This window comes from Haemorhous mexicanus, chromosome 1, assembly GCF_027477595.1.
Source record: "Haemorhous mexicanus isolate bHaeMex1 chromosome 1, bHaeMex1.pri, whole genome shotgun sequence".
Taxonomy (NCBI): Eukaryota; Metazoa; Chordata; class Aves; order Passeriformes; family Fringillidae; genus Haemorhous; species Haemorhous mexicanus.
The window spans coordinates 56,320,491-56,339,058 of NC_082341.1; the positions used below are offsets into that span (position 1 = coordinate 56,320,491).

Consider the following 18,568-nt stretch of genomic DNA (forward strand, 5'->3'; position numbering starts at 1 on the left):
GATTTAGTCAGCATCTTTTTCTTTTAGTTGTCAAATGCGTCCTGCTGTGAACTGCCTTTTCTTCAAGCAAGGTTCTGCTCAGCCTTCTAAACTTAATGCCACGTACATGCCGTGCCTATTACGTAACAACCACAATACTCACATCTGCTTTTGCAAGGGCTTTTTAAGCTGAAACTCTCAGGACACACGTGTTCTGACAAGTAAATGATGTGGAACAATGGCTATAGGTACAGCAGCTTTTATTTTGTGTTGTCCACCAAGTCACTCTTCCACCTGGGGCAAGCCTAGGAGGGCGCTTGGAAGCATTGCTGGTATCTGCACTGCTTGACAGCCTCCATCCACGACTGCTCAGCTACCTCAAATCCCATAGTGCTCCTGATCACATTATAACTTACCCCAGACTGTAAAGAGCAGTTTCTGTCCTGCTTGTGCTTCCAGGATGGTGGGGAAACCCTGGTCCTGAAAGTAGGCTCAGGTCAGCCCTTCATACATGGCACAGAGCTGAGGGTCTTTACTCCCAGAGCACTTTATCTATGCTACAGAGATGGTGCTCTACTCCTTGCAGGGTTTGCCCCATTTTGCATCAGTTTTAGGACACTTGAGCCTCACAGTGCTTGCAAGCTTGGTGTACTCAGACAAGAGCAGCTCAAAACAGGGTTTCTCTTAGAGCGGCTGTGGCGCGTTATTTACTTACTGTTGCTTTGTTCTGCCTCGTATAATCTCCAGATTTTCAAAAGCATAGAGATCAGTAGCATTCTCAGGCCAGGCTTGAATTAACAGAAATCCTGCAAGAGGAAAAGAAGATTAAAAAATAACCATAATGGAAATAAACTCACCGTTAGTACTGGCAGCAGAACCTTCTCCTAGCAAATCCTGCACCAGGAGAAGGCGCTTGTACTTTCCCTATACTTATCTGAAGGATCTCAAAGTCTAACATGACATTTTAGGGAGCAAGGAGATATTTTTAAACCCTGTTTAATAAACAGTTTACTTCTTAGCCCACCATGAGGGCTTAGGAGTGCAACAGAGTGTGTCGGTGAGCCGCACATCCGGCCACATTGAGTCACCAGCAATGATGGCTCTTGCCAGTAGATACCCTGGCTGAGAGGCTGCAGACTCTGGATCTGTGGGAGAAAGGCAGCACCCCACCCCATTTTTCAGCCAACCTCAAGGAAGAGGAAAACTGAAAAGCAGGAACAGAGCAGAATAGCTACTTGTAGTGCATTTTCTGAGGCAAACAGAATTCCCCACTCAGCTGAGGCATTTGTGAGGAAGGGGAGAATTTGGAAAATTGCAGGTTGCTGTATGAAGCTCTGCAGTTAAGTCATTGCTATCCTGAAGGGAACCACACAGGTGAGACAGGAAGAAAAGGAGAACTGGAGTCACGCCTGTAGACCCAGCCCCAACGTCACATTCATTGCATAATGGGTTGAACACAATTACTTTTAATTGATACTTGGTGCAAGACGGTGGCTGAGTGCTCCGCTGGCTGCTTTGTGCTCATGGAGACACACTGACCCCAAGGAAGAGCTCATCAGGCTGGAGAGGGAGTCTCCATAAGGATGACGCAAGCCACTGAGCTTCCCTAAGGAGCTGCTGAAAGGTTTTCCACAAATAGAAACACACTTGGCTTTTTTTAGCTGGAGTGGCACGCCTCTGCATCACCACATGCTTCTTGGGTGGCTGGGGATCTCCACTGCTCTTACTCTTCTCTAGGGCTGACAGTTCAGCAGAAGGGATGTTCTGGCCAAACCACACACCTTGGATGGAAGACCAGTATGGGTTATGTGGGCGTAATGCTGGCAATGTGCTGCTGACCACCTTGGTTAAGAGTGACCTTTGTTAGCTCAGAGACAAGAAACACTTTGCATGCACTTTTCTTCATGTGCTTAAAAAATTTCCCTCCTTCCCATTTGTGTATTTGGCAGTTTCAGTCAAAAAACACCTCAGCTTAAATACACTGCTAACCTGATATTTCTTTGACTGTTTTGAAGACATCCAGTTTCTTGGGATCCAAAGGTAGCGTCTTTGTGAAGGCATCACTGAAACAAACAGAATGAGAAATTGGGAAAAGAACATCTTAGCCTGGATTTCCCCCAGCTTTTTTCTTTCAGTGCTTGATGGCCAGCACGTAACTCACCCTAGAAATGCAACTGGGAGAATGCTGACATCCCCATTGATCTTGGTACAGTTTTTGAAGGAGTCAATATTTGTAGCATTTATGGAGAGGATCCCTTTAAGTTCACCTATTCCGATGCCATTGCACACTGTTAAAGGAGAGATACAAAAGTTAGGGGGGACAAAAGTGAAGCCCGGTCACATGGCAGGGTAGAAATGTGGAGGTGCCACAAGTTCAGAAAGAATTCCTGTATGGTCAAACCAACCACTCTAAGATGAGTTTCATAGATCTTTTGCCTATTTTTGCTTTTCAGAAAGTGCCACAGGATAACTGCTTCCTGCTTGCCCAGCTGTGCAGCTCTGGTCTGAGCATCTCTGTGCACATCCCCTTCTCTCTTCGTCCCATTTCCATTCCCTTGATGAGACACAGGGAAGGACAAATGGAGGAGAAGGCCGATGTGCAAGACATACATGCACACAACACACAGTTTTATCTACTGTACTTGTGGTATATCCCACCTGGAGAGCATGCTCCACAGTCATGCTCCCTAATCAAAACTCTTGTCAGATCTCCAGACTATTACTGGATCTGATTTATATTGAATTTGAACTTAACTAAGATCAGAACTCCCTGCACTTTTCCTAGCAAGTTCTCTGTCATCCCAAAGCCTTACTGGTTTATTCCATGCTTTTTTTACCTTTGCTGCATAGCCCATCACACTTTTTACACTTCCGAACACCATTTTCTTCCACTTCGTAAGTATCAGCGTTGCACGAGCGAACGCAGGAGCCGTGGTCTGTCACCACGTAGTTGTCTGGAAAAAAAAAGGATACAAAGGTGACTGAAATACAAGAGGGATGCTTTGAGGGCCAGATAAGCACTTCAAGACTTGTAAGAAAAAAAGGGCTTGAGCTTTTGGCACACTCAGGAAAGTACAGGCATTAACTATGAACATCACAAACATCATTTGAAGGTAGATGAACCTACAGTGCTATCACCATTTTGCAAGGAGGGGAATGGTCACAGAAGGATGAAACAACATTAAAATCGTGGTGGATTTAAAAAAACCAGAAATGGAATGGCAAGAAAGGAAAAGCAAGCATCTGTAGAGAAAACAATGATCACAGGCCTTGAGACGGAATGTTAAAATCAATTACTTTTTAACAGTCCTAATTAAGAACCAGTTAAAAGCTGATAATGCTTTGGTAATCCATAGCATTGATCCCATACAGGCATTGTTTAATGGTTTGTAGAAGACGCCTTTCTCTTCACCAAGAGAAAAATGTTCAGAAGTCAAAATGCAAAGATTTAAAACCAGGCAAGGTGATGGATGCAGTCTGTTTCAAAAGGCTCAGTTTGTCACCTGTTCTCAGTTCCCACAGCAACTGAAGAGAACAAGTGCTTTTTCACCTGACCACAACACAGAGGGATGACGTAGGACCCTTCCCCCTTTTCTCCAATGCCCCACCTCCTCTGGGGCTGCAAGCTGAAATGAACTTACGTGGACATTCCTTCACACAAGTGGCTCCGAAGCTGTATTTTCCTTCAGGGTTCACATCCATCTGGTAAGTGGTGGGGTTATACAGGACCAATGGGGGACATGTATCCTTGCACGTAGCATCATCCCGAAACTTGCGGCATGCCTGTCATGGAACAACAGCACCCATTAAACTGCCTTTTCCTTAAAAAGTGACACTGATTTTACATCAGGTCTTCAAAACAGTCTGATGGCCTCCTCTGCTTCCTGCTTAGTTCTCTCTAATGGAAAGCCCTAGCAGCTACAGGGATGAAGGCTTCAGGCTTTGAAGTTGAAAGGTTGCTTCAGGCTGGGCAATGAAGTTCAGTATTTTTTTTGAAAAGAAACCATGAGCTTTTATTTTTCTGAACAAGAAACCTTGGCACTCTAGTGGAGAGCTGCTGGGATTCACGTGGGAACAGGAGCAAATCTGCATGCCTTAGACAGAAAAATTTTCCCTTACAAGCAGCAACCAGATCAAGACAAACTGTACTTTTCTTGGCCAGTTTTTAATAACCTAAATCAAATCAAGTCCTTTCCTGCCAATTACTGAATTTTCTGGCTAAATATTAAACTCAAGCCATTATATTTGGCTGCAGGTAATGAACAATTTAGCAGGCATTTATGAAGGGCAAGTTGGTTCTTCCAATCTAAATCTGCATTAAATTAATAATGACTCTCTTTTTCCCTTTCTTCTTCCCTGGCTTTCCAGATGAGAGAGAGTAACTCTCTTCCCTGTGAGCCAGTAAGGGGATCATAAGGAAACCAGGAATAGAGGTAACAACAATAAAATCCAGATCGAACAATTTCTATGGTGATTTTTGAGATGTCACTTAATTCTCAATTAAGTGTAGTGCAAACAGGGGGAAGAGTTAAAACCACAGCATGCACCAAAGCCATGAAACTCTTGTGGAAAAGCAATGGGACCTTTATTCCCTAAAGAAGCTCCATTTGTTTCCTCTCTCTTCATTGTCCCAGAGCTCCCCAAATACAGTGCTTTTGTGGCAAGTCAGAAGCAGAAAGGGAAACCCGGATTTCACATGTGAAGTTCGGTGAAATGCAAAGAAATGAAGATCCATCACTTCTTTACTTCTCTTACAAGTTCTTGCTTTAGTAAATCAAGATTACTACTGACTACTGCTAAGGAGCACAAGGCAAAGCTGTGCCTGGGGAACTGCTCACTGTGGGGGCAGCTGTGGTCCTGTTCATTTGGGGAAGCTGCCCACAGCAAACACTTGGATGCTCTGCACCAATGCTGAGCTCACTGGGCAGTTTGGAACACACTAGGAAGGTCCATGGGCCGAGTCAGTAAAGACCAGCTCAGGGTGCTGTGAAGTTCATGTCATCTTCCCTCCCAACAACCACCCATGCAGGGAAGCCCTGGAGCACCCTCCAGGTCAGTATCTCTCAGGAGGCCTTCTGGGGCTGAAGAAGGCTAGAGGACATGCAGCTGAAAGCCCTGCTGGCCGTGTCAGGGACTGAAGCCATTGTGGTAGTGGTGCACATCATTACCAGGCAGTCGCTCTCCCGGGGCCCGGTGCACCCCGCGGCACACTGGTTGTGGCAGCAGTCGCTGGGCACCTTTCCCCGGCACCGACCAGAGCACTGCTGAGCACAGATGACTTTTGTTACTGGAAGATACAAGAAAAAATTAAAAACATCAGCTGTACTTCCTGTAATGAGATCAAGAAATATGGAGAAAAGATCTGGTGCAGGTTCTGTGCTAGATTTTCCTCATGGGACGTTCTGTCCTCATTTAAGGCCAAAGTTTGGGAGGGGTGAGAGCGAGTGTGGGTGGTGGTAAGAAGGGGTCATGTTCAGCCTGTAATTATCTTGGCTCTTATGAGGTGCTAAGAACTCTGATCCCAGCCAAGAAGTATGTTCTGCTTAGAAAGAACAACCCTGTTGCGCCAATGTCTAGATCAAGTAAAACTCTGTGACAGTCATTGCATCTTATAGCTGGGCAACAGAGACATGGAGACATCTGTCTCCATTTCATTGAGAAAATTTACTATTATGGTGCTAACTTCGGGAAAAACAATGTGACAGAATTGCCGTGACTCTGTACTATAACTGGAAACTGTACATTGTAGGTGTGGTGCTGTAAAACATCCCTTTAGTGCACTAAAATATTCCAAAATTTGCAGAGATAGGGGAGACTCACTCAGCAAGCAGATTTCATACACACATTGAATTATTTTTCTTTAATGTTCAAATCCTTGGCCAAATTTTATCTTCATTACCCAACTCCCTCAGGGTTTGCACCAGTGCAGCAACCCAAAGGAAAGAACTGGCCCTGGTCCAGCTTTTTGCAGAAAAGCAAAAACTGCCTGAAACATTTTGTTGAGAATTGGGAAAACTTCCTCATTTGAATATCAAAGCAGAGAAAAGGATCATCAGAACAATTTTTAAAAATCCCACAAATGAATGGCTAGCATGTTTTTGTACCAGAGACCCAAAATGGGATTCTTTGCTCTCTTAAAAAAAAAAAAAAAACAAAAAAAAAAAAAACCAATTACTGATCCACAAAGCCTGGCATAAGGTGCCAGAAGAACCTGATGGCTACTCTGCTTCATACAGCATCCTGAGCATTTCAGCTGTGCACTGTGCTCTTATCAACCTCACAATTGGCACAAATGAGTTACAATATTATCAGAAATTCCTATAAGTCTGAAAACCATGGTTGTTAATTAACAGAAAATTATTTCACAAAATAGCCAGCTACAGGGTATATAATAGCGATTTTTCAAAATCATATATTCTTTTTCCATTATACAGCTCTGTATCCAAACTGTGTTATTTTATTTTTCTTGTAGACCTGTAAGCAAGGTAGTATATTTCCAAGGAAACAGATTATTTCCATTAGTTTCTCTGATAGCAACTCCTCCATTCAACTAGAAACAGGGGAATAAAAGGCACATTGCTCTACATGAACAGCATTTTGATACAATTTTTTTCATAAGCATTAGCAGGGGAATAAAGCACCTCATCACTTTGATAACTATTGACTAGAGTTTCCTGCTGGAGACATATATTACATCAAACATTTTTACTTCATATAGAGTATCCCACTTTCATTTCCAGAAGAAAAGACATATCCCCAAAACTTTCCCACATATGGCAATGTGGGATACATTTTCAGTTGGCCAGATTCTCAAATGCCTGGAGAGGCGACCAAGAGCCTGCAAAAGATTTTGTTTCATGCACTCGTCAACCTCCTGATTCCAGCGAGGGTTTGTAAATGCTGGGAGCTTGCAGGGCTGAGACCTGAGGTTTCGCAAGGTCCTGGGACAGCTGTGTAGTCTCAGCTGCAGGAACCAACCCAGGAAGGGCTTTGTATGCACAGCCACTGTCCACCCCGAGAGCCAAACTGCAGAGCCAGCTAACAAAAACTGAAGCTTGCACTAAGTGAAGACAGGAAAGGTATATGGTCCTCTTTCCTCAAGCTCTAAGTCATACAAATGTGGCTTAATATTTGCAGACAAAAAGCTTAGGTTCAGGTGACTATTTGCAATGGAAAGTGAATGTGGGAAGTTGCTTCCATTTGCATTATGTCTAGATCAGCCATTTTTCCACTGAACTTTTCACAAAATAAAACCCAGTGTATTTCCCCGCTTTTTGGAGGAAAAAAAAAAAAAGCAGTGAAACAAAGTGTCATGGTGTTCCTCCTCAACCTTTACTTTAGGAAAAATAAACTGTTGCAAAATCTCAGGCACTTGTAAATGGATGTTTCTGCTGCTCTCTCAGTATCAAGGAAGCATTCTACTTGCACAATTACGGTTATTTTTTCAGTAGACAGAAATGTAGTATGCATGTTAGAGCACACAAACTATTTCTACAGGCTTACATGTCTGGCAGTTTTGTTCACCAGGACCCCAGCAGTGATCTTCTGTGCAGTTCTGATGGCATTTGGGACCTAAGACACAAGAGAGAGTATAATATTCTGTAAACTAAGAAAATAAGAAGGTACCATGAACAACAGAAAACAATGACTTGAGATTTCCTTCCTGATAAACCAGGGTAGGAAGCACCTACATAACAGTGCTCAAAAAATTTGAGAGCTGAATTCGTTATCCTTTGTTCACCTCTTCTTTCCTACGTGCAGTTCTCCACCTCCACACCTTTGAGCAAGCAAGCACAATACCCAGGCAGTCTAGCTTACGAAAGAGGAATATTTTTCCCAGGAACAGGAATCTCAGCTACTGCCCAGCTGGCCTTTCTGCTGGGGTTTTCATGCAATGGCAAGTCACCACTGGCTTGAAGTCAGGCATGTGCCAGCTGCTCACTACAGGCCACATGTAAATCAGTGTTTCTGAACAAGGCAGTTCTAAAAAGAAAACAAATCCAACTGGATTCACAGGCAACTGCCAGCTACTCTGACCACAAAGTAATTTGACTTGTCTGCTTTGTGCCCTCCTCCCATCCTCTGCCAAAAATACTCCTTGTGCAGGACTCTGCCGCAGATGGATGATTAATGGAGAGGTGGGCAGGATGGACAGATAACTTGCCTGACCTCGAGTGTTCAGTGCTGGGTTCTTTCCCATTCTTCCCTCCTTGCTCTGTTCTTTCTCCTTTCTCTTAATGACAAGCAAAGTCTCAGAGAAACAACTTATTTTAGAGTATGGCATCATTATTAAAGCCATAAAAAGCTGTCTTAACAGATTAATGTGGAATTCACTACATTTAAAAGACATTTCCTACCCGAGTGTTTCTTCCCACTAACAGCATGTGATTCTCCTTCCCCCTGTCAGCCATCAAATAGCTGAACAAATGCCAATACTTGTCCAGGAGCTGATTGATTTGGTGTGGGACCAAAGAACTTTATTTTTTTTAAGTTGAAAAGTTAAAGGTTAACATTTCTGTGGTGTTCAGAGCCAAACTCCTGTGCTGACATGTATAGTTTGCAACTCCTTGATTACGCCAGGGCTCCATAGAAAAATAAGTCAACACAGAAGCTGGCTATTAACTCTCAGGCAATTATGCAACTGGAAGAAGATAAAGAAAATATGTTTTCCTGCCAATTTATAGTGCCAGAAATGAAATGCTCAGAAATGAAAATAAATCCTCCTTTCTGTGAAATGACAGGGGATTTTACGGGGGACTCATAAGGCTGAAGGATTAGCTTGAGCCTGCTCTTAGCATATGCTGTACAAACTTTTAAATATCCCCTCACCTCCCTGTTGATCTGAAGTGTCAGATTTATCTACCTGTTTATTAATACTTTTGCCAGGGTAATCTGTGCAGCCCCAAACAGGAGAATTTTATGGCATTACTTGGGCCTTAGCTCTAAAAAGGCTTCAAGTAACCCCATGAACTCTATGAAGCTCCCCATATGGTTTTTCCAGACCAGAGCCTTACAATGTAAACAGAAGATCGTTGGAAAGCAAATGAATGCACGTTTTCTGAGCTGTCTTTCTGAGCTGAGTATATATGCAGGGTAAAATCAAGAGGAACATTCCTCTTAAATCAAGAGGAACATTCCCAAGAACTTTGCTGAGCTACGAGTTAAGGACTTCTACATCATGAAAAATTATGTCTTAGGCCAATGGTGCAGAAATGAAAGCACTTCTCTTGGAACAGAGTTGGGTGGCCTTTGGTAGAAATTGTTGGACCAGGAACTCACTGCATGAAAGATGGGATGTTCATTTTACTCTCTGAAATGGAGAGGGACACAGCATTTTTCATAAGTTAATACTCACAAGAAGACAGGTTGCTTGCAAATTCAAGCACTGTGGGAGGTTTCTTGCTTGTGTCAATGATGTCATTCCAAAGAACAGTATCCATGTTGCACAGTTTGGGGTTGTTGCTGATTTTAACACCTCCATTGAGAATTTCTGTTGAAAAAGAAAAATTGCTAAGTGAAGTAAATCCCTAATTTGCCCCAGAGATATCCCCAAAATGTCTCTGATTTAAAGAAAGAGAAATAAGTTACATCTTTCTCCACCTCAGTCACATGATACTGACAGAAAGGAACAATCTGCAGGGCATCAGCACTCCTGATGGTGTAACTAACACCTGGATCAGACCGACAGGTTCTGCAGAGTCAGCTTTTCTCAGATGCCGCCAAGATGCCACTATATGTAGTCTTCTGCCTGGTGCCACCTCTAGGGCCCACAGTGGTCAGCAGAGTAGACACTGCCGGTGTCCCCTCCCAGAGACCATGGGAGACACACATATTACCAGAAAATATTGATACGTATGAACAAAATAACAAATGGATGCTTCTTTGCCAGTTTCAGGAACAAAGATGAATCTTCATGAGTTTTCCTTCTCTTTGTAGAAGACTGGCTAGCAGGAAAGCAATTAGTAAACTACATTCAGATCCCTGCTTTTAAAATGGATTTTGAGAGGCAATCTCCAACAGGTCTTGACACCAATAAGTGACAGCTGAAGTTGGCTTTAGAGGTGCCTCCCCTTCTTGCCCATGTCTCACCTGAAAGGCGCTTCATTGGCAGCTGTCGGAGTCCCTGGGTTTTATTCATGTGGTAGTTGGATAAAACAGCCAGGGCGTAGGAGTTGTCATACAGCACATTGCCTCGGATGATCTGGAGGTTTTCCAGGGGAATGACATCCACCATGTTAAGGGCGATGAGAACGTAGCCTGCAACCTCCTGTATCGACTGAGAGAGCAACAGAAGAAACAAGGTGCTTAATCAAGCGTACTATTGAAGTACGCTTCGATAACGGCTTTCCTCCTCCCACTCCTCCAATCCACCAGCTTTCAATTTTAAGGGATCAGAGACCACCTAATCTCATTTAAAAAAAAAAATCCAAGAAGAAAAAGGGACTACCTGCAAAACCTTGGTGGTTAAGCATTTATAAACTCACCCCTTCAGGAGCTACCAGGGGGTCATTCCAAAGGTCCAGCATACCCCTGTTCTGTCCCCAAGTAAGGGTAAGTGGGGCAGACTAGGGGATGCAGGAGAAAAGGGCAAGCATGTATGAAATGGCTAAGTGTGATGCTTCCCATAAACACTTGCCTAGCTTTCAGCAACTGGCAGCACACAGATGACACCTGATTCAGGCTTTTACATGGTCTCTTCTGTGGCCCTTCCTGTGCTCATTAGAGGGGAAGACTAGGCAACCTTCTCCTTTTTAAACAATATATATCTTTACAGGATGAAAAGACAAGTGAGGTACTGCTCCTGCATGTGGGTTTATTCCTGTCTTGCATTGTGAAATGCATGCTTTTCTATCCCCTACAAAAATCACTGCAAGTGAAAAACCTTCCAGCTACTAAGGATATTTTCCTTTTCTATGAAGATTACCAGTAAATTTTCAAGAGACTCGTTACATTCCTTGGAACCCTGAGCTCCCTGATCAGGTCGTGCTTGGGAAAGAAGAATGGCAATACCATCATATTTGTAACCCATATGTTCAAACCACAGATTTTTTGATATTGCTTGTTACTTGTGTGTGGAGAACCTGGAGGTCCCCATGCCATGGCTGGGTTTTAACATAAAGCCTCTGTTCACTCCCTCCTCAGCTTGCCTTAATTTGCCCGTGAACCTGTGCACAAAACAAATGCTGAGATGGGAGTAGCCCATGTGCCAGTCACAGGGGATTATCTTGAAGATCACTTCAAGAATCTATGTGGGAAGTTATTGCACAGGACTTGCCTGCCTGCTGAGGGTGTGAGCACTTGAGGCTGGAGAGGCACTCACTGCTGTGGCAGGGGAAGGGACTGCAGTTTGGAGGGCAGGGAAAAGGCCTCCACACTTCACAATCTGCCACTCGCTTTGTGCTTTGCTTTGCCCAACAGCACCACAAAGCCTTTTGCTTTCTGAGAAGTGAGATAATAGGTATGGATGTAATTCTAATTATAAATGAGAAGAAACCCATCTGCATGGCACCCTGAACAGTGCTTGAAAAGCTATTTCTCAAAGCACCTGATTTCTTTAGTAGGGTTGAGTGCATCCTGCAGCCTACAGGTATGCCTAGACTGGAGGATGCGATTCCTCTCACCTTAACTAGCTATGCTTTTTGGATCACCACAGAATTTTACCAGCAGCTGATCCTTTGCACTTAAAAACTGGAATAGGATTTGTTGTAGCAGAGAAGGCGCACTGGCCATGAACACTAACCTTCAGGAAAGAGAGGTCACGATTGTGCTCCACATATGTAATCTCCAGGTTGCTGAGTACCACCTCACAATTGTTGTACATCCTCTGCAGGCTGGTGAAATGGTCTTCCACATGTCCCAGTTGGGTCAGCTTGTTATTTGTCCCTTGACAAACTGTGGATAAAAGGAGAAAGCTCCATGAAGGAAAGGAAGAATTAACTACAGGGCAAAGACTTGTTGCTCACTTTCCTTTAAAAGCACTACAGTAAGTTAAGCATCAGCTTCATAAGAAATAAGAACATTATCTGTCATGACTCCACTGGCAATATGCAGGGAGTATGCAGTGTAGGACAGAGATGTACCAGAATTTAGAGTTGGAATAACCCTCCATCACTTTCTGATATAGAAAAGTTCCAATAAGAGGCCTTTGTACACAGGTAGCACTAAGTTTTCTGCAGCACAGACATAACTCAGTTCCTGAAGAGAGGATACTGATACAGTTCCACTGAACACTACTGAAACTGGCATGCTGCCAGGTATCACCAAAGGTGATTTTCCTGAGGACCTATTTTACATTACTTTCAGGGGCATTGGGTCTCCTTGTAAGCTCAGAGGGAGGAAGAGGGGCTTCCTGAAGGACCCCTTAAGCTACAAATTCAGATTTTAAGTTCTAACTGAACCTCCAGGGCTTACACATCTCTTGCCACTCTAACATTTTGGGAGTGTGACAGATTTAGGAGATTTTCTGGCATATTCATCTTTGGCAGTCAAATCCACTTCTGCCTGGTGGTGAAGGAAGAGGTGTCACAGAGCACCACTGAGATTCCAAATATTTATAACAGCATGATGGAAAAAATAATCCCCTCCTGAAATTATATTACTCTGCTTTATTAAATCTAGAGGAACTGAAAAAAGTGATCAAGATTGTATTTGATTGCAATGAATGAGTAAAATGCAAACTTGCTCTGAAGAAAAACACCAGACACAACCCTGAAAAATTCTGTACTCATACATACAGTCATTCCCTGTGCTATCCCTACAGGGGTCAAATGAACACATCTCTCAGTTATGCTAATACAGAGCAAAGGAGAATTATATGGAAGAAAATGTGTTAAAAAACTTCACAACCCCTTCCAGGGGCTCCTTCAGCTCCACTTTGCTCTTCAGTGGGAGCAAAAGGAATCTGTTATCTCATCGTTTGCATAATGCAACCCCAGCCTGACTGCAGAGCTTTCCATATTGAAAGAATTACATTGTTTTAACTTGGAGAAATGAATACATGAAATGATACTTTTGTAGAGCCATAATTCACAGAAACACCAATCACAAACTGGTGCGCTGCAAAGCAAATAACAAAGACTCCTGAGAAAGCTGGAAATATGTTTCAGTTCTAGCAACAAAAGACAATACCTGTTGAAGATTTACCGAACAACTGATGCTTTATTAGTAGGAGAAACAGTGTAATGACAGTGATAAAAACATATTTACCAATCATCAAAACTATTCACTGAACATGTGGTACTTCTCAGTACAATCATCAGCATTAGGAGTTACAGTGATAACAGATTAAATACTCTGGACCATGTTTAAAGCAAGGCTGTTCACTCACATTCCTCAGTTATTTCTCATTACACATCTAGAGAAACATTATTGGAATCAGAGCAGCAACTGCTGGTAAATGGGAACACTGTGATGGGCTGTGAGTACCGCATCTGAGCTGCTTGACCCTTTTTATGTATTTTGAATTTCTGAATTTCTTAACACTTGCTTTAGAAATTCTGTGTGGGATTTTCTGTTTTAGTTTCTGTTCCAGCTTCAAACTTAACCGTTGTACTGTGTTCATACTTCAAATCTGTTTTTGATGTCTGCTTCAAGTACAAGGACCACAAATTATCAGTCACGGGTATTTTTTATTCCATGGAGTGGTCACATTTTGAAAGTTAGAAGTAATGTCATATGGCTAGTCTGCTCTGGAAAATGTGTTGCTCTTGGGGACAGGGATGAAGAGTCTTTGAACTGACTGGAAAGGTCAAGGAGTCATCCCAGGGGGCATCTTGAATTTTAAGCAATGTTATTCTACAACCAAGGAAAAAACAGTAATTACAGATTCTCAGACTGTTCAAAACCTCAGCGTGGATGCTCAGTTTAGGCATCTCATATCTGATCTTTAGAACAGTATGCTTTTGGAAAGCACTCCAACAAGTGCAGGAGCAGGTGCAGTTTAGCCTGCTCACAGAAATAAAAAAGATGTAAGTCATCCTGCAGTGGTCTTCAGGGTCCCCAAATGTACCTGATGCATTTGTTGCATCTCTGAGGTTAGCAGCAAAGATCTGCCCCAATACTCAAGACAGGCCCAGTGCAAAAGCTGCAGTGTTTATGCTACATCTGAACCAAAGGATGGCTGGAAGGAGGAGCTTCCCTGGTGGCATCCTCCTGGCCATCCTGTGCCTTGACTGACTCTATGTTGCTTGGCACTGGTCAGATCATACAATTAAACAGCCCAGCTTGCTGAAACAACCCCCAAGACAAACTGCACTCATTTGAATGTGCTTCTCTTGGGATCAGACAAGTGTTGGAGCTCTGAACTTGGGCCAGCTATCTTGACAAAGACTGACTTTTTCACTGCTTCAAGACCGAGGCAGCAGTCAGAGGGCATGGTTACTCTTGCACTTCTCCCTCTCCCATGGGACCTCTCAGGGAACCATGTCAAAGAGTAGATTCAAGCTACAAACAATATAGGACAATAAATAAATAATTAGACAGAGGGTATTTTTAGCTCAGGAAATCTTGTTGCTGTGGTTCACCATGGTGCTCTATGCATTGGAAACAGCTCAGAGGACAGAGCAAGGAGGCAGAATCAAATAGGCAAGAGAAGGAACTTCCCTGCTTGTGAAGCTGCAGAGGGAAACCCAGACATAACAAGCTCTGAAAAGGCTTCTGCTTGGTCTCCCAGGACCTGCTTTCTTCCCCTGTACTGTAGGCAGAGAGCACTTTGGTGGTTCTTTACCAAAATCATGCCAAAGCACTGGTCCCCCTCATCACATCCTCCATCCAGTAAAGAGTAGCTGAGATGAGATGTTAGTTATGATCTGGTGACCAGAATAAAGAGGGCTGGCTGCTTCTGCTAAGAAATCAACAGTGTGTGGCTGTCAGAGTATCAGCCAGAATACCTCAGTGGAGCTTTCTCCCTCATGCACAAACTTTTGTTTGCGCTGAGAGATATAAGGAATCTAAGTACATCCACAAAGTGAACTTCATCACACCAGTATTTACCAAGTGAGAACCTGGGTCATAAGCAGTACATGCTGAGCAAATAAAACCCAAATCAAACAAAATAAGGTAAATCCCTGCAGCAGTATTACTGAGCTCAGGCAACAGTGCAGAATAATTTTTCAACTAGAACATTTGAAAAGAAAATAAAATGGCCTGCTTATATCTGATGAATAACACCATTCCTGCAATTTCTTTGCTTATGGAAACTGTTCTAAAAAGATACATGCTATAATTATCTGTATACAATATCACAGTGTGAATGCCACTCTGGCCAGAGGCTAAAGCACAGACAATGAGATGCTCGCCCTACTCCACAGAGTTTTAAGTGGGATGTGCATGCTTGAGTGGATGGAATTTATTATGATTTAACCTCTATTGAACTCAACCTACTTGTCCTCTAAAGGACAGATTCTGACGCCACACGCAATACATTCATTACATAATTTTGGTTCAATGTGTAGCAAAGCCAGCACTATCCAGTTTAGGAGTCAGTGGGGGGCATGGATACTTGTGTGGTACTGCTGGAGGCTATGGTAACATGTACTGTATAATATATGTTCTGCGTGGACACTTACACATTTTAGCTAAAAGGGAGAGTAAAACATTCAGGGTAAGAACATCCCTGACCAGCAGAAAAGCCAAGATCCAGAACTGAACTTCAGGCCATGGGCTGATCCCTGAAAGACGAAAGCTTTGCTTTTATCAGTGATGTTAATATAATAAAAACACAACCGGTCTGGAAAGTTTTGACACAGAGGGCACGTCCCAAGAGGCTGCTGTCTGCGGCAGTGCTGAGAGCAGGGCTGCATGCTGGGAGTGCAGGGCTCTCCTATTCCAGCCAGGGTGATCTGCTGGGCCCTTAGTGCCCCAGCCACCACTCCTATGACATGGGGGCAACCCAGAATTCTGCAAGGCAGCATCATGGGATTATCACCCTGAAGCATTTAAATTCTATGTGATATAGATTTTAGCCCATATGCTGCAATTCCTAAATGCTAAAGTGATGTTGATCTTGAATCAGTGGCAGCATTACCTCAACAGACAGCCCAACAAAAATTTAGATATTGCTGAAACGACTCATGTGTCAGGTGCTGTATAAGGCAGCAGCAATCAAAGGGCTCAGGAAAGAGGCACACTATACTGACAAATGCAAACTCATTGAATTTAGTGCTTATGAAAAGTGCAGGGTTGGCTGTCCTGGCTGCTAAAACCTTCTGTGTGTCCCAGACATGCTTGTTCCTCCCCCTCTCTGCCTCAAACTTGGACTTACAGGAGCATTTCTTGGAGATGCAACCCCGTGCTCCTTGGCCACTTTTTTCTTGTGCAACCTGAAGTAGTAGCATGAAACCAAAGCATTTCCTAAATGGCATTTTCCTCAAGGGATGGTAGGGAGACAGAGGGCATCCATACAGCTGTAATGCTAAGTGACAATATTTTCCCAAATCCATACAAGCCCAGATTAAACAAAATGGGCCCTGCAGCAATTGCACTGATAGAAGTAAAATCTGTTTTCATCTTTTCCCCAGAAAATCTCTGCTTACCAAAGTCCCAAGTCTGTCACGCATATTTGCCCCAGACTTGATAAAAACCCCAGAGAATGCTTTGAAACCAAATTATCACCAATCCCCAAATTACCCTCTGTTTCTATCCATGCTTAGCCTGTGTTAGTCTCCCTTCAGCTCTGATAGACACATCAAAATAGTAACTCACAAAGGCAATTTCAGAGATATGCAAGTCCATTTCCATGCTTCATATGTCATTTGTAACTATACATGCCCGAGTATGATAAATTAATGTACTTTTGTACAGCCATTACTGACAATAACACAAAACTTGTAGATAATGGATATTTGTTTAATCTGACAGTGTATTTATAAATGTTCCTCTCTCCTCACTCATTAGCAGAACTTTCACTTTTGATTGGTTTTAGGTACTTAATGGAAGAGCAGCACCTTGCTGGGTGCTTGGCTGGGATAGAAAGCTGCCACGGAATGTCTGGGGAGATAACACTACTACTGGGTGTGCTACCATCAGTGCTGGCCACACCCCACACACCTTAATCAGAGTGCAGGGAAAAAAACCTTCCAAGTGAACTGGAATAACTGTATTGGAAATATTGCTCAATTTGGGTCTGTATGAGCAATCACACCATCCCAACCTTTGCCCATTGTATCCCCTGGGTAACTCCTGCACAACATGGAGGGGATCCTGGCCATTCCCTACATCTCCATGATCTTTCCTTGGGGAAAAACTGTTTCCCCTTTATGAGGATCTTCATCTAAGAGGCCCTCTGAAATTAAATGAAGATGCTTGCTGTTTAAGCATGAATATGCACATCAGCTCTAAGGGCAGGTCCTCTATATCAGGTGTTTTTTAACCACCTTCAAAGCATACCCTTACAGCTATCAAATGGATCCACACAACCTGCAGTGGAAACCAGCAAAGTGCAGCTTACTAGCTGTCAAATCATCAAAATAATTATATTTAAGCTTACAACAAAGTACTAGAACAGACAGGACATTTGTCACCATGATTAACCTATTAGAAAGAGAAAGAACCAATGCTTTCCCTAAAGAAAACACGGAATGAAATATCAGAGGTTGAAATAAGAAAGTGACATTACATTTTATGTAATCAATCACTCAAATAGAAGTATTTCTTATAGTCACAAGTTCCTCAGCCCTACAGAGAAGGGATGGAGAAATTACCCAGTATTGCTGGGTTGAGTATGTTTACTGAGTATGTTTCACTGAGCAGGAATTTCAAGAGGGAGGAAAGTTCACGTGACACAAAAGGAAAACCAAATCTGCTGCAATGTGCCATGGGAAGTTATGGAAAGGAAGGCTAGGAAACAGGTGAGGAGTACAAACAGTGCTCACAAGCTGGCACATGCTTTTCCTTGAAAACAGTGTTTGCAAACCCATACAATGCCTAAAAAGTTCAGTTTCAGCTTAATGACAGCAACATTCGGGCACTGGAAATTCTTCTGCAGAAGATTATGATTTTGCACATATCCAAATGCTTTAATTTAAAACACTGTGAAAAACAATTTCATGTGGCTTTAGCAAGCTCTTGCTCAAACAGTGTGGTTTAGAGTAATGCAGATTAATTCCAACTTTTAGACACATTGGGACCAAAACAATGACAGAGCTCTTAAAAATACTTAGATGGAAACTGTAATTGCAAAGATTACCAAAACTAACACCCTAGTGGAGAAAAAGAATATGCCTTGAGGGAAAGCTTTCCCAGATGGTTTCTTATTTCTATTTACTTGACAAAAACAACTTTTCCAGATAAATGTAATTTTAGGTTTCCCTTCATGACTCCAATTAGGAGTGGAGACCTGCCCTTCAGTGTCGAAAGTCACATCCTAAATTGCCAAGGATGGAGGCATCATGACAGATGGTCTGTTTGCTGGTGAGTGCATTTGCATGAAAGAACAAATAATCACATACAAATCAACTTGCTTCTGGATGAAGACCTCACCAAAGTCACAGTATTTCTGACAACAAGGGATTCAACCTTATTAATTCCCCAGGGTGCTTTTTTTCCCTCCCCAATATCATTTACTAATATTTCTATTTTTCTTCTTCGTTGC

At 42.8% G+C, this 18,568-nt stretch overlaps 1 protein-coding gene across 2 annotated transcripts in view; it reads right to left on the reverse strand.

Annotated features, from left to right (window-relative positions):
• EGFR (epidermal growth factor receptor) overlaps positions 1-18,568 on the reverse strand; it is a 156,761-nt gene that overhangs the window by 37,070 nt on the left and 101,123 nt on the right. For both annotated transcript variants that reach the window (XM_059850076.1, XM_059850067.1), the window contains exons 2-11: positions 11,720-11,871; positions 10,069-10,255; positions 9,335-9,469; positions 7,483-7,551; positions 5,148-5,266; positions 3,621-3,762; positions 2,817-2,933; positions 2,141-2,267; positions 1,969-2,042; positions 695-785 (exon numbers count right to left, since the gene is read on the reverse strand). In XM_059850076.1, coding sequence (XP_059706059.1) covers positions 695-785; positions 1,969-2,042; positions 2,141-2,267; positions 2,817-2,933; positions 3,621-3,762; positions 5,148-5,266; positions 7,483-7,551; positions 9,335-9,469; positions 10,069-10,255; positions 11,720-11,871 — 1,213 coding nt within the window. The remainder of the gene's footprint in view (positions 1-694; positions 786-1,968; positions 2,043-2,140; positions 2,268-2,816; positions 2,934-3,620; positions 3,763-5,147; positions 5,267-7,482; positions 7,552-9,334; positions 9,470-10,068; positions 10,256-11,719; positions 11,872-18,568) is intronic.